The sequence below is a fragment of the Peromyscus leucopus genome, chromosome 6 (genome assembly GCF_004664715.2).
Source record: "Peromyscus leucopus breed LL Stock chromosome 6, UCI_PerLeu_2.1, whole genome shotgun sequence".
Lineage (NCBI taxonomy): Eukaryota > Metazoa > Chordata > Mammalia > Rodentia > Cricetidae > Peromyscus > Peromyscus leucopus.
In genome coordinates this window covers 109269203-109285246 of record NC_051068.1, presented here as the reverse complement: position 1 = coordinate 109285246, position 16044 = coordinate 109269203, and the positions used below count along the sequence as shown (strand labels likewise).

General features: G+C 40.2%; 1 protein-coding gene across 2 annotated transcripts in view; it reads right to left on the bottom strand.

Moving 5' to 3' along the window:
• The window catches only part of Ppp3ca (protein phosphatase 3 catalytic subunit alpha), a 290863-nt gene that overhangs the window by 28032 nt on the left and 246787 nt on the right, over window positions 1-16044 (bottom strand). For both annotated transcript variants that reach the window (XM_028857473.2, XM_028857476.2), the window contains exons 9-10: window positions 9394-9519; window positions 7539-7613 (exon numbers count right to left, since the gene is read on the bottom strand). In XM_028857473.2, coding sequence (XP_028713306.1) covers window positions 7539-7613; window positions 9394-9519 — 201 coding nt within the window. The remainder of the gene's footprint in view (window positions 1-7538; window positions 7614-9393; window positions 9520-16044) is intronic.

The window sequence follows — 16044 nt, the reverse complement described above, 5'->3', positions numbered from 1 at the left end:
TTTCACCACCGAGAGTCTATGATCAGCCCAGGTTTTTTCTTTCAAAGGTCTATTTTTCCAAACCCTGGTGTGCACTTTGAGTTCCATGTGAGTTCCAGTTTTACTCAAACACGCACGTCAGAGAAGCCATCCTCCTCAAACTGACGGGTAATCCCTGGGGCTAGCCCCCAGCGCCTCAGTTTGCACCACCACAATTAGCTTTCACTTCCACCACGGCTCAGCTTCAGGTCTGCGAATTCAACAGAACTGAGAGCAGTTTGAAATGCTTACAAGTTCTTTCGAACAGTTTCCTCTAAATTGTACTTTAACCTTTGTTCACATCTAACCACTTCATCTGAGATAATTTGCTACGTTCCTAAATGATACCCTTGTCCATCCTTTATTTATGTTCATGCGTGATTTCAGGCCTGAGAATTCTGACATTATTATGTTAACTTGTTTTCAGGTTATGCTGAAGTGCAGCCAGAAGGAGAATCACACAGCCACCCAAGAATGCTTGCTGTGCGTCCGTCTATCTCTGTTTTATATCTCTACATAAAGACCTGATATATTCTGGGGTCATGCGCCTGGTGCCTCTACACACAAAGCCACGTGCTTGATGTCAGCATTGTAAAATAAATACAATAATCAATCAACAAATACTTCCCGTTCCCCCCTAAACCATCAATTACTACAGGGTATGCAATTTTCCTCCCTATATTGCAAACCAAAATGCTACATGCAAAAATGAGTGGTTTGGAAATAATCATGTGAGACATGAGAACAGTTCTGAGTGGGCAGTTCTTCAGCATGAAGCAGAGGAGACACCAAGAGTGAAGTTTTCAGGCTTAAATGATTCACCCTTTAGATTTTTAAAGTAAAAAAAAAAAAAATCACATTTAGATACTGTCAATACTTGCTGAAAATAATCCCTTGACTCTGGTGGTAAAACCCGAATACTTCTAGTCCCATGTACTTTTCCACGAGAGTAACTTGTGTTAAAAGGTGCCATGTGCGGTAGGTCAAGTACCTGTCATGGCACATAAGTACAATTCTGGTAAAAATTCATATAGCTAGACCCTTAAACCATTTCAGGGCGACCCCAGGGGCCACCAAGATGCCACACTAGGCTTTATAGTCCTAGCTTCCCACTTTACAAAGTTCTGTGTGTGACATTTTAAAGTAAGATAAGTAGGGAGCGACCGTGAGATCTGTGATATTACACACAAAGAACTGCCTAGTAATTCAAAGCAAGAACAGTTCTTTGTACATAGTTGAACGGTTTCACAAACCATGGGGAAACCTGTTCAGCTCACGTGGTTGACGGGTTGCTTGTGGTTAGCATTAGGATAGGAAAACATGTGGATAAGGACAGGGGTTCTACTGTGTGGCTTTCTCCTTAGTTGAAGGCAGAGACAGAAATTCTAATTTAATATTCTTTCCAGGGCAACCTGGAAGTACACTTGGCTTCTAACGTGTTCCTTTCATTCTTCTTTTCTTATGCTACAGGATTTCAGTTTCACCTCCACAACATTTTCTTGTTAGTGAGGTTTAACAAATATCACAGTCTCAAACATAATTTGTATTTAAGGTGTGTGTGTGTGGGTGGGGGGGGGTAGTGATCTCAGAGTCTGTGACTTCAAGACCTAAAAGTAAATTCCAAATGAACGAATGTGCCTTACTTCCATATCTGTCCCCAGCTTTCTGGTGCTCTCTGCTACTCCAACTTTCTCATTATAGTAATGAATGAAACAGAAGCCCTGGGGCTGAACAACCCCCCACCCCACGTCCGGGAGCCTTCCCCCTCCTTGGGATCACTAACGACTCCTTATTTAAAGTGTGTCTCCTTCCTTCATAAATGAAGGTTAACTACCAAATGAGAGCGAGTCTTCGAAGTGGGCTGCCTGCTTCTCTGAAATGCTCAGGTGAAAGCAAGCCTAAATTGAAAGCAGACTCTCATGCTATCATCCAAAATCAGAAGTGGAAAGGAAACAGGGACCACAGGACATATCAATTAGGGTCTCAAGACACTCCTTGGCAGTAAACTTTCCCAAACTTTTCAAGATAAGGGCAGGCAGTTTGTATTTGGCTTTCAACACTGAAACAAATAAACAAAAAGCCCATAGGCCAATGTGAACATAAGTCCCTTTAAACAGGCTCCATGTAAGGCAGAAGCTACTGGGAGAGAATCATGGTGTGACCAGAGAACTTTCTGTGTGTTCACACACACCTCAAGTTTTCACACAATGAAACACCTCTAACTTCTCAGAGAAGATGATGTTGAAACAGGTACATAGAAACCATCTCCTGAATTACTCTTTTACGGGTTAGGAACAAGGTCTCAACACATGGCCCAGACTGGCCTTGAACTCACAGTTCTCCTGCTTTAGCTGCTGCTGCTTCTGCTTCTCCTTCTTCTTCTTTTTTTTTGATTTTTCCGAGACAGGGTTTCTCTGTGTAGTTTTGGTGCCTATCCTGGAACTCACCTTGTAGCCCAGGCTGGCTTCGAACTCACAGAGATCCACCTGCCTCTGCCTCCCGAGTGCTGGGATTAAAGACCTGCACAACCACCACCCGGCTTCTGCTTCAGCTTCTTAAGGGATACACCAATGTTTATGTGCAAAGTTTATAAAGTATTCTATGTCTTATTTAACAATAAAAAAATATGTCTATGTCTTGACTCATTTCCTTTCATTCTCTCTCTCACTTCTTCCCTTGTCCCTCTCTTTCTAATCTTGCTGATTCTGAGGGAGTATTCTGAGGTAATCTCAGGCCTTGGACATCTCAGGTACCGGAGAACAAGGCAGATGCATCTGCATTCAGGCTGTTGCCTTCCCAGCTACATCCTTTAGACTTTACATCGGCAGATTTTTCTTTACTTCCTATGTTAAAATAGGGACAGTAACAGTAACTCTATCCAAAGGTTGTTTTCAAGACTAAAAATAATGAAGCAACCCAATACACTGTCTAATAACCTTAAAACAAATCACGCTTAGTTTTTTTTTTTTTTTTTGCTGTCCAAAATAATAAAATTAATGAAAGTGTTTATTATGCACCAGGAACTTAGAGTGATGGGTAGTGACACTTTTAAGTATCAGTGGCTGTCACTCAGCATCATCATCACTAAATACTGAAGGGGAGGTGACAGATCTGGAAGGCAAAGCGGGGAATCCCTACTTGCTGAAGGCCTCGCGGACACTTAGAAGTCAACCTGATATGACAGAAACATGAGCTGTAAGCTCCTATTATTACCTCTGACTTTTTAGTTGCCACTGGATATGGGGCAGAATACTGAGAAGGGTAAGATAAATCACTCATCAAGAGGCAGCCCCCACCTAAAATAAGAAGCAGTTGAGGGAAGAGCCTTAATTGAGCCCTTTGATGTCTGCAGCAAACAGACAAGGAGCCTGGAAGGAGACTAGGGCCACCCCTCAATGACAGACAGGTTCCAAATGTGGCAAAGATGGGAAAACAGAACTGCAAACTTCCCTACAGCTGGGGATGATGTAAAGAAAACAAAACTCAAATATATGCTGCTATATCCCAAAGAGATTCAGAAAGTTCTAGGGTCTCATAAACCGTTCTTTGAGCATTGCAAATCCATTCATTTCAGAGTCATGATAAAATAAATTGCTATGATTTATTTACCTTACTTGGCCAGTCCAAAATGGACAGTACTCGGAGTTGAACATACTTGCCACTAAAACATTTATCTCTGTGTATTTCCACCCTTAATGGGGACATTTCTGAGAACTGAGCTAAATTTTCAGTCATACTTATAGCCATAAAATGAGAGGGCAATGTCCATTAGTATTTGTTCAGGATCCTTAGACCCTTAACTTTCAAAGAGGACAGAAAGTCTCCAAAACTGCCACATGCTTAAGTAAGAGCTGCTAGTCTTGGACTGGTGCCAGGCAATGCTGGCTATTCTTTATACATTTTATGTCCAAATTTCCGCATTTAAAGTTCTGTTCTCATTCTATATACAGAGGAAACCAGGCACAAAGGAGAGAACGGCTGAGTATTCTCCTGAAGCAGTCAGCTTCTTATCAACCCATATTGATCATGAGGGGCAGAGGGCACCTTCCCTGTGGAATCTAATTTTCCTCCTTTCGTTCTCCCAAACTCCTTCTTTGAAAGAAAATTATGTGTGGGGGTGTGTGCAAATGTGTGTGCCACAGATCACACGAAAGCCAACGCTCAGCATCAGGTGTCTTCCCTTGATCTCTCTCCACCTTTATTTTGTGAGTCTCTTAAAGATCCGGAAGCCCATCAATGAGTCTAGATTGGCTGGCCAATGTGCTTCTGTGGTCTGCCTTTCCGTTCCCCCAGTGCTGGCACTGTCGATATGTATCTCCACTCCTGGCTTTCCAGTAGATGCTGATGCGCAGGATCAGCTGAGTCATCTTCCCCATCCCCAAGGTGCTTCTGGGAAAGTTGACTGCTGTGCCATAAGGGAACTAGGGCCTGCACTGCCACCATGTGTCTTGGAGGACCACCAGCCAGGCTGAGTCTTTCCTCATTGCTGCTCCCAACTCTTCTTTCTCTCCCCATAGAGTCACACCCACAAAACAAACACTGAACTAAGGGAGCCCTTCTCTTTAGTCTGACTCGAAGGGAAAGAAACAAAGCATTTTGTAAAAGTAGAAAATGGAACACTGCTTGCTAAGCAAGGTATGATGTGTGTAAGACACCAAAGACAATGGCATCTACCTGCTCCAAGAAGTGGATAGCACCGCTTTGACTTCTTTCTGCTCATCTCCAAACTTGTAGCAATTGTATGGAGGAACCAAGTACTTTTAGGATAAACCAAACATTTTAAAAAGTATTAATGCTGCTTGAAATTTTGAAAGCACGAATTGTGTAAGTGCGGGTGGCAGAAGTGACTTGAGTTAAAGTCAGAGGGCGCTGTTCAAAAAGGAAAACGTTATTTACCGATGCAGAGGTTGACAGAAACGGAGCAGGGAAGGAACATGAAAGTTAGGGACTTAAGTATCAATTCTAGCTGGCAAGGCCAGGCTGGTTTCCCCTGGATCAACCTTCTGCACTTGACTAGGGCAACACTGTATTGGTCTGAAGGGAAGACTCACCTTCAATTTTAGAGTGGTAGAACGCGTTTAGAAAGAAAAAAAAAATCTTCCAAGACCTGGATTGAAATTAATTATTTTAAAGCAGGGTGACTCACAAAGTATCTTTCCATATAAGTGACTGAGAGAGAGTGGTCAGCAGTTCAGCAGCCTTGCACAAGGCTGTGAAGTCCTGCTGTGACAGCCTGTGAATCATAGCCATCAGTGACATCCTACAGGGCCGATACAGACAGGCAACAGACTGTTTGCTATTGCAATGCATTAGAATGTAATTGCAAACATGTGTTCTTCGTCTACACCAAGTTCGCTTTATAAATGTTGGCTGATGACCCTGGCTAATATGGAGATTTGTTTACTGGGGGATTTACTGTATTAATGCTAATAAATATTAATTTTAAGAATGGCAGCATTCAGAAGGAAATATTTCAAATTATAGAACTTGTCACGATAATTACTTTGAACTGAAAGAAAGTAGAAGAGCCACGAAATCAATGCTTTTCTGACTTTCTCCCATCCTTACTTGCTCCTTTTCTCTACAAACAACCAGACCAGTGTCCCTATTCCCAAAGGCAAGGCAGAGAAGCTGGAATGCCTCTTCCACAAAGGAAGCCATAAAACTCTTTTGATGGCACCAACCCAAAGGTGTATCTGGACAGACAGGTTCCCTGACTTCCTCATCACACCCTTTGTCCAGCATTGCTGTAAATCTGTCCATTGTTTATCAAACTTTATAAAAAAAAAAATAGATACCTGTTCTTAGCTTTCTCTGTAGTTTTCCTGATGGCCCCAGTGCCAGCTAACACTGCATGAAATCCCTACACTTTTCTGTTGTGGACCTTTCTTATGTTACAGACCTATCAGCCACAAGTGCTGTGATGAGCGGAGAGAGACATCATATATGGCTGCCTTTACAATGAGAAAAAGGACCGTAGGAAAAAGAAACTATGGGATAATGCTTATTGCCGTTTTAAGGTTCAGAATCCATTTGGTTAGTATTCTTCCTTCAGTTAGAAAAGTCTGGGCCATTTATAAAAATGCTATCTTTTAAAGATAATCCTACTCATAGAGAAGTGAGCAGTAGCAACTGTGGCTATGATGTGGGAAACTGTGAATTATCCATATTTGCTTAACTAATTCCTATGGATGTTTTAAAATTGTTTAATAGTTATTTTTTCCTTCTCTGTTCTCTTTCCTACCCATCCTATTCTTTTGCACTGAGGTATCTTAAGATAGTTTATGAGGACAGGTGAAGAAGATGAGAGAAGCTATGGAAAAGAGAAATACTAAATGCTAGCAACAAATTGTGTGCTTAATTGATATATACTTACAGCAATCTACACTATATATGTCTATTATTATATATTTATCAATTATAACACACACACACACACACACACACACACACACACACACACACACACACGTATATTACCCAAGTATATGGGCATTTTTTTTTCACCTGGAGCAATAAATATCTTGCACTTTGAGCTGTTATCAGAGTTAAAACAAATAAAATATTAAATCATGTCATCCATATACTAACTTATAGAAAGGGCCAAAACTGCCTTCTGTATAACTAAAGAGCCATTCAATGTCTCTCCATTTAAATTAATCAAACTATCTACTTTCGTCTTTGTCTTTCTTCTTTATTTCATAATGTCTTATTCCATTGACATTATCTGTTCCACTAAGACAACTTCGGCTTCTTCAAGGCACTGAGGAGTCCTGAGTGCCCTATACAGGGCAAGACATTAAATATGTATGAAGAAAGTTTGCTATTGTGTGTTCCAACTCTTGCAACATCTTTCTTTGTTCCTTCCCCACATTTCAGACACTTCTCTAGGACTCAGAGCAATCTTTCCTTTCATTTTTCACCGCACAGACCATCTCTGCCATTAGAGAAAAGCTACGGTTCTTGAAGGCAACTGAGTTATCACAGAGCATCTCAAAATAATTTCAAAACTCTCATGGATTCATCATTACATATTAATTCCGATACAGAAAGTATTAACATTTGATGTTATCAACATTGCTTAAAAATGAAAATGCTAAGGATGTGAATGCAGCTCGTGGAAATAACATATTAAAGCAGAGGATTTTGTTCAAGATATCAGACCTAAACACAGGCTTACCCATGTGTAAATGCCTCTCTTTGCCCCATATACCAACACAAATGATAGGAGAAACACAAAATGGCAATAAAGAGATGCCTTTTCTAAGGAGGTAGAAGACTATCAAATAGCAATGTGAGTAACTCAGAGACAGTCATTAAAACAGTTTACTTTTCAACAACAGTTTCTAAGTAATGCGGAAATTCTCTCATGGTTTCATTTCTGACATTTTCTTACCTCAGACGAAATGCTTCCATTTTCGACATTCACCGAAATCTTAAAAATTTATGACTGGGGTTAGGATTGCGATCCTAAGTAATCGCATGGCAAATGGCATCAGCACAAAGGCTTAACTTCTTACCGTCAAATCCATCTTCCTCTGACCCCAGCTCATCATCTGAGCAGATGTTGAGGACATTTACCAGCATCTCAGTCACTGCAGGCGGATAGAGAAGGAAGGGAAGACAGTAGTCCAGTTACCACCGGATAGCTCTGTCATCACTCACTAGCAAATTGTGCAACAGCATGCCTTTTAGATAAGCCATTTCTCTGCTTCTATCCTTATCCACAGCATCTGGATCCATATCTACCATTATCCATCATAAAAGGAAACTCGCTGTCTGCTTCCATGTAGGCTTTTGAAAATGAAATTATTATTTCATCTTTATGAAACCTCCTACTAATGCTTATTAAATATAGGTCAATAAAAAATGAGGGGAAAAAACCCAAACACTGGATGTGAGTATCCTGTAACTCAAAAGGGAGAAAAGAACTGTCTTGGCATTTTGTATTTATTTCCACAATGATGCTGCCCGATCTAGATTAGATTACAGACTTCTGTTCAGCAGGGACTAAGCGAATGCCAGATTCCTTTTGTTAATTTGTCTAATCCTCCATAGAATTCAGCTCCCAGATAGGTGAGTAGCTTTGCATTTAATAAAAACTGCTGATGGATGAGCTAATACATTTGAAGTAGATTTGGGAATATTGATCTTTAGAAATAAATATGTTGACAGAAATATCATTACATTTGATTTCCAAAAAGGCTCTAAGATACTTTGAGATGAACCAGAATTCAGCCAAGTAAACGGATGGTGATACGTTTACGGAACAGTGTGCTCAGCTCCTTCCTAGCAATGTGCATGCTATCACATTTAATGTTTCTTGAAACGTGCTTGGGTTTTATCAAGCTGTTAATGAGAGGCCCGTGCATTGTCAGAAGCTGTTTTTAAGGCTACACAGCATTTCAAGAAATACTCTTTATGACGCATGATGAGTAATGCCGGCGGTGCCGACATTAACCTGGAGTTTAATTATCAAAGTTGAACTACGTTTTCCAATATATCATTGATTTCTTTTATAAAAAAATACAGTCAAAACTTGAATAGTGAACAGAAAGCAACCAGCTAAAGGGTGTTTCTCATGCCTGGTAGACGTCAGACTGCACATTGCTTCAGTATCCACAGCCAGCAACAGCTGAGTCTGTCTGCACACTGGAACCGCTCAGCGCAGGAACCCGAGCACGGAGCCCCATGGGGGAGGGGCACGGTTGCAAGGCACCTGTGATTTATTTGGGCATAGGGGAAAACTTCTCCCGCGACAACTCATTACTTGCCTTGTGGAATTATTATCAGGTATTTAAATTAAAAAATCCTTCAGAAGTCTTGTAGATTCCCCCCAAAAACATGTAGCTTTTCTTTAAAACTGCATCTGAATTCAGCACATGGAAACTTATCGTCATACAGTGCCATGGCCTTCTGGACCACACGGGAAAATGCATGAGGAATTGTCCTTCAACATGTTGCAGGCACTAATCAGTGCCATACAATCATGAATATTCAGGAAAGGAGTACAAGGAAAGCATGCCTATCCTAATCTGTGGTAATAAAACATGGCTTTGGGACTATAGCACCAAAGAGTAAGAAGGAAAGACTTGAGATCAGACAATACTTTATTTCTACTGCTTGAGAGACTGTTATTGATCAATTGGGACTGTGTGCATACTCCAGATTTCTTGTTTGCCCTGAATCCACTCACTGCATTAGGTCACCAGGCACAGGGCATGCCATCACATCCTTCCTCTCATGGTACAGACTGTGAATGTTATTGGTTAGAAGACACCATTGTTCTCTGAACGTTCCTGGTAACACAAAACACAGCTCTCGTTTCTTCCCAAGATAGCTTATTAAGAACATCTCAGGACTTTCACAGCATACCTTTCTCCCCAACAAATGGCAGCGACCAGGTGAAAACATCCATGAAATTTGGGAGCCAGTATGGATGGGGAGAGCAGTTGAACTGCCTGATGTTCATCACATTGTTCTCATACTTCAACACTGCAGCTAAAACAAAAAACAACACAAGAGGACATCAGAGTCGGAACACATCTCTGTTTCTACACATGGTTTCAGTCGATCAAGAAAGTTCAACTATTTGAATTAAGTTCCAAACCATGAGGACAACTAGCCTCCTCAGCCCTGATTTTCTGATTTATGGACTTAAGCTTTACCCCTTAGAGGATGGTACTGTGTGTGCAATGTGTGAGCAGTAATTTGAAATGACATTAGCATTTGGAAAATATTTCTGTAATGTAGTTAAGCAATTATCAGGAATCAGATCAAGAGCCTCCTGTAGTCAGGAACATTCTAGTCTCACTACCTGATAATAAGAAAAAGGTGGCAATGCTAAGTTGGTCTGACATAATTTAGTAATCTCTCCAGATACTGGAATTAAATCTCTCTCTCTCAAACAAAAGCATACTTTCTTTCCCAAGCAGCAATCACAATAGTTACATTAATCAGCATAAATTATACCATATTTTTGATTAAATATGGTAAGATATTTGGATTTAATGCCATATAAAATAATACAGTATTGACTCTAGCCATGACTTCTGAAAGGGCTGTAGCAGCTAAGGCCTCCAGAAGCAAAGGTGTCTGCTTCTCTCTGTGGTACCTGCGTGGTATCTGTGAGCTAGACAGACTCTCAGGCAAGCACGGCCACTCTTAGTTCTACCTAGATATGGAAATGCCACCCGTGCCAATCCTGGTCAATCCATACAGGGCAAGCAGGGCTCTGTGAGCACTTTCAGTGAAGGTGGAGCCATGTATTCAGTGGAGACCCCTAGCTTATGGCTTGACAACAGTAGCCTATGGGACAGACTCAGGTCGGTTAAATTTTCACCTGCTTTTTCTATTCACTTACTGTTGCTACCTGAAAAGACACAGAACAAATATAATTTCCCCTAAATGACATCGCTTTAATGATGAAGCCCTCTCATTTTCAACCTTCCTGAACTATACAAGATTTCATTTTTATTATCTTTCTTCATCATGGGAAGTATTGCATGGATAGTGTGTAACGAGAAGATCTGGAATAATGTAAATGGGCTATTTACACTGACTGGTTGAATACACAGAGAGTTGCTTTATTACTTTGCATTTTTAAGCTGACCTTTATATGAGGAATATGTTCTAGCTTATGACTGCCGATAACAGAACAAAAGTCTTTAAAGCTCTATTATTAAATGCCTTCATTGGGTTTGAGCTTTCATGGCAATGCAAGTCTCTTATACAATGCTGTCTCTAACATAACAATGTTTTCAAAACTGAAGTCTCATCTGAAATATTTTCTGTCTTGTATTTCTAAGAAATCCAAGCCCTATCCATAGGTCTTCGAAGCCCAAACACTTATCCTCTCAGTGGAGCCCTTCTTGGTTCCCTTTAATGGACAGATCATGTCTCTTGCTTGATTTCTAAAAGCTCTCACTTACATACAGATGGCACAGTTGTCAGGGAACTTTGATCAGGGTCAGTCTACATATATGTACCTGCCTGATTCTCCACCTTCCCCCCTGTAAGGAACAGGTACCCTAAAATAGGCTCGAGGTTTTCATGTCTACTGTAGCATTTTACTCAGATTTGATCTGAGAGGCTGAAACAAATCCTGCCATTCTTTCTACAATATTCATTCAAGCAAGAGGCCCTCATCCCTTTGGTCTCCTTTACATAAGACTTCTTGTTACTTCTCAGCCTGTCCCGTATCTGGATGAATGCCACATAGCCAATGTCTCTGAAAGTGTGACTCAGGACTACCATAATCTTTTCTGTAGGCTTTATTAGTGTCTATGTCCAGGAAAGACACATCTTTTTATGTTATGATTTGTCTACTGTAAGCATTAGGCTGCATTCTAAGTATGCTGATGTTTTTAGCAACTTGCAGTTAGCTCATGTTTGTGTGCTGGGAGGCTTTTGCTTTGAATTATAGACCTAGTTGACTAATATGGCTGCAGAAAACATAGAATCAGGCACTTCGGGAACACAGATGGTACAGTTAGCACAGATAGGAAGGGAGCTGGAATTCTCTTCTTCTGAGAAAATACTGACTCTTGCATATATTTTTGGAAATGGTCTTTTGCATTGTTCTATTATTTAAGCAACATGCCCTTCGGCAAAAACAAAACAAACATAAAAACACCTTGACAAATTACCACAGCAGCACTTCTGGTCTTCAGGACACAGTATTTCTAGTGTCTGATATTATTATCTTAGCACAAGATTCCTGCCAAGGTTTTTTTTTTTTTTTACAATTTGTTACCATTCAATTTGTATTTTTATCTTCAAAAGAATCTTTTAGGGCTCAAAGCTGCTTTTTTTTTGTTTTTGTAATTGTTCCTCACCCCCTCCCCCAATTTTTTGTTAATACCAGGTGGTGGTTTAGCAAGAGAAAAGAAAGAATTGGTAGCTGGCCCTCACTATGCATGGATTCCGTATGCATGGATTCCACCAAGCCTGCATGCAAAATTCTGATTAAAAGCCAGATCAATGTCCACACTGAACATGCACAGACTTCCTCCTCCTGCCACCAGCCCCTAAACAGTTCAGCACAGCAACTTTTCACAGAGCATTGCCATTGTGTTCCATATCATGAATGATGTGGATGATGTGACATAAAGGATAATGCCCGTCGGTTAAGTACACATTGTACCACTTTATGTAAGGCTCTCGAACATCTGTGGATGGTGGGATTCACAGAAGGTCTTGGGCTCAATTCCTAGTTGCCACCCGGGAATAACTACATTGTGATTAACACCGCCCTGGATGAAGAACAGGGAGAAGCTTTATGAAATATTTTACTAGATCCTCTAAAGAAATCTGAGAAGCTGTGTGTGTGTGTGTGTGTGTGTGTGTGTGTGTGTGTGTGTGTGTGTGTACACTCACACACACCCTTATTTGCAGACAGAGAAAATGCAATGGGGAAATGGGGAAACTTGCTCAGATTATGCAACCAGCAACAGACACATCTCACCCCCTTTCTACTCAGCTTTTCCTGACACTAAACCCATTCCTTTCCGCTATTCCCTGCTGTCGTTCATAAATTATACATGCATGGATGCTAGTCCTAGCTGTGGTACTAATTTAACTTTGGATGTGGTATTCATATTTAAAGATGGTTCAACTTTTGCCAAAGTACATGCCTAAGTGAGATGGGATGCAAATTCCTAATCAAAGGTTGCCCTGTCAGTGAATTAAAGAGAAGTGTGTTCTGTAGAGCAGTGAGGTAAAAGCAGCTTATTGGTTTCGTTGTCGGCTCACCACAGCTTACTTCAGTACCTCCTGCAAGAGCTAATACTTGTTATTTTGTTTATTAATGATGGAAATGATCCATTTCAACAGGAGATACACTTAGTGTCCAGGCATGGCAGGGCACTCAGCTCGGACCGTTATACATATAATCATAAATCACAATGTTTTACTAAAGTGTTCTCACCATTTCTCTTGGAGAACGAGTAGAGAGGTGAAGTAAGCTACTCGTCCACACTTTCAAAGCAGTAAATGTCAACTCTGGCCTAAATACACATCATCTATATACATATACAGAGTTACCATAACAACACAAAGCGTTCCATGCCTATCAAGGTTTGGACAGACTCTCTTTCCTTCGGCATTACTCTCTCTAAAGATGAGCACAAGTCTGGAAGGCCAAGTACCTAGACAGCTAGCATATTCTGTCACTAATTACTTAGGACATCCAGGGCCACTTAATGTCTCTAGGTTAAATCTCCGTTTCCTGACCTAAACATGTGGGTTTAGCTAGAAGATTTATATGAGCTCTTTCCCATATAAGTGGCGTTAACCAACTTTCAGAAGAAAAAGCTCATGATTAATACAACGACTGATCAGTGTTCTCAGGAATTCTATAGGCTACTATTGTTGCTTTTCCTTATTCTCTGGCTAAAAACAATGAATCTTTAACTTAAAATGCAGAACCTCAGTAGGTATTCTTTTCTCCAGTGACAAGACATATTTGTGAAAGAACCCTTTGAACAACCTCACATTCATAAGCTACTCATAAATTTTGGTATTTTTGTGCAATAATTATATATTATCATAATACATAAAATGAAGCTAAATTAGTCTGAAACATCTACATTCACAAAATTCAGTTAACATTTCATCTCCCACCTCCCACATCTTCCTTCCCTGACACCTGCTCCCCGCTTGTCACTGGTTACAAAACGTAACTGGAGTCCTAACAGTGTACTTTCCTCTGAAATGTCTGTGGGACAAACATCCCTAGTGCAGTGAACAAAATACAGATGACTGTATTTGCACAAATACTGGAGACATTAAGAATTTGAGGGTGGTGGTGGTGCACGCCTTTAATCCCAGCACTTGGGAGGCAGAGGCACGCGGATCTCTGTGAGTTTGAGGCCAGCCTGGGCTACCAAGTGATTTCTAGGAAAGGTGCAAAGCTACACAGAGAAACCCTGTCTTGAAAAAACAAACAAACAAACAAAAAAAAAAACCAAGAACCAAAAACAAAACAAAAAAAGAATTTGAGGCGAAACAAAGAAAAAACAAAACCAAACCAAAAGCAAGCGTCCTGTCTACCAGCCACCGTCAATTTCCCAAGACTTCACATCACTTGTCACGGAGGGATGAAGAGACACTGTGACACATTTGTGGGCCTTAAGTTATTCCCCGCGACTTACAGCAGACCAGACAGCACACAAACAAATGGTTCTCTCTTGTAGCTGCAGGTGTGAAAATCTGCCAGAAGAGACTGTGATGCAATGCAAAGACTACTAATCCTACATTTGGAGGCTGCCCTGCTCATTCTTCTTGTGATGTCAGAATAAATCACTTTAGAGTTATGCAATTACTTGGTCCTGTCATTTGTATTGTACCTGCAGAACTACATCTTTAAAGGCATGTTTTTGTATATTTCAAACCAGCAGCCAAGGGCTCAGTATTGTTTGCGAAATGGATACTGGATTTTATTTATTGATTGCAATTCTGGTATATAAGTCAAGGACTCTACTGTTGAGCTCTATCTTAAATCCTTTAGTACTGTCAGTAGCATCCCTGGCACCTGCATCCAGTGAAGCCCAAGGAATACAGCCCACACATCATACTGCTGCTGTCACACCATGCACTATATCCCTGGACTGCAGTCTGATCCTTAGAACCAAGGATTTCTATTTCTGTGATTTTAAAATTGCTAGGGCGCGCGCACGCGCACACACACACACACACACACACACACACACACACACACACACACACACTCACATGATTTCATTTAATAAAAACTTTGTAGGAGTTCCTCACCTTTTCCTATCACAATTGAGAGCCAGAGAAGCTCATAACAAAGCAAGAAAAAAAAATAGCAAGGACAGCAAAACCCAAAGGAAGACTCTAATTCAAGAAAAGTTTTCAAAAGTTTATACCAAGAAGTAACTAGTTCATCAAAACAGAGGCTTAGCATATTCTAGGTAGATTTCAAGAGGAATACACAATTCTTCTTTCTGGGAAAACAAACACCTCTCCCAATTTACATACATTATATATGTATACATTATATATATATAAATTTACTGATCCCAACATGCCTAGACTCTCAACATTCATCTTGTTTAGGGTAGGGGAAAATGGAAATCAAAGATGGAAACAATTTGGATTTTTATTCTTTTTCTCACTCTCATTAATGTCTTTCATCTCCTTATCTGTGCAATCATGATAATCGATCTAGAAATAGCAAAAATAAAATAAAATAAAATAAAATAAGCAAATAGATCCATGATGCGATTTTCTTCCAGTTTTTCCACTAACAGATGCTCCAGTGGAAAAACTAACATCACTGTGTTCCTTTTGCAAAGTCCCACCTTCACATGAGGCAAAAAAGCTTGGAGGAAAAGGTCTTGAGGTGAGACCCGTGTGCTTGTAATATTTTCTAGCATCAGTTTATAACTTGTGCAGGATGCCACAGGCAAGGGGTTTCAGATTGTGGAAGAAATACTGTATATTTTCTCAATCTGTCATTTCTCCTAAAGAACACTTTTAGGAGATATGATCTCCATTTATTATTATATAAACATATATATGTATATTCTATGTATGTACATTTTCCCATAATATACTGTGCCTTGTATGAATAGATTTCATGGTCCCTTGCATTCCAAATCTGACTCTAACTCTGGTTTCTGGTCTCTGCTCTATGTCCTGCTTGATGATTTTCATTTATGATAGTTTGTAATACCATCAATGGCTTAGGCAAAGAGCAATTTACTAAGCCATGACAGCTACTGTATGTGGTGACAGAATGCCTCTGCAAGTCACTCGACACATCATTGGTCAAGTTGGATTTCAAGCCTTCAATTTCCAGTTAATTTAACCACAGTGATAGTCTTTAGTATGAGAAACTTTATTGGTTTACTATGGGATTCAGCACCTAATTTGGAGTTCTTCATAGGCAAATGATTAGTCAGTTCCATGTAGTGAGTAAGCCAAAAGACTCTTTACTATTACTGGCTATAAACAGTATGTATTACTTGAAATGTGATCACAATTTTGTAAACTGTAAGC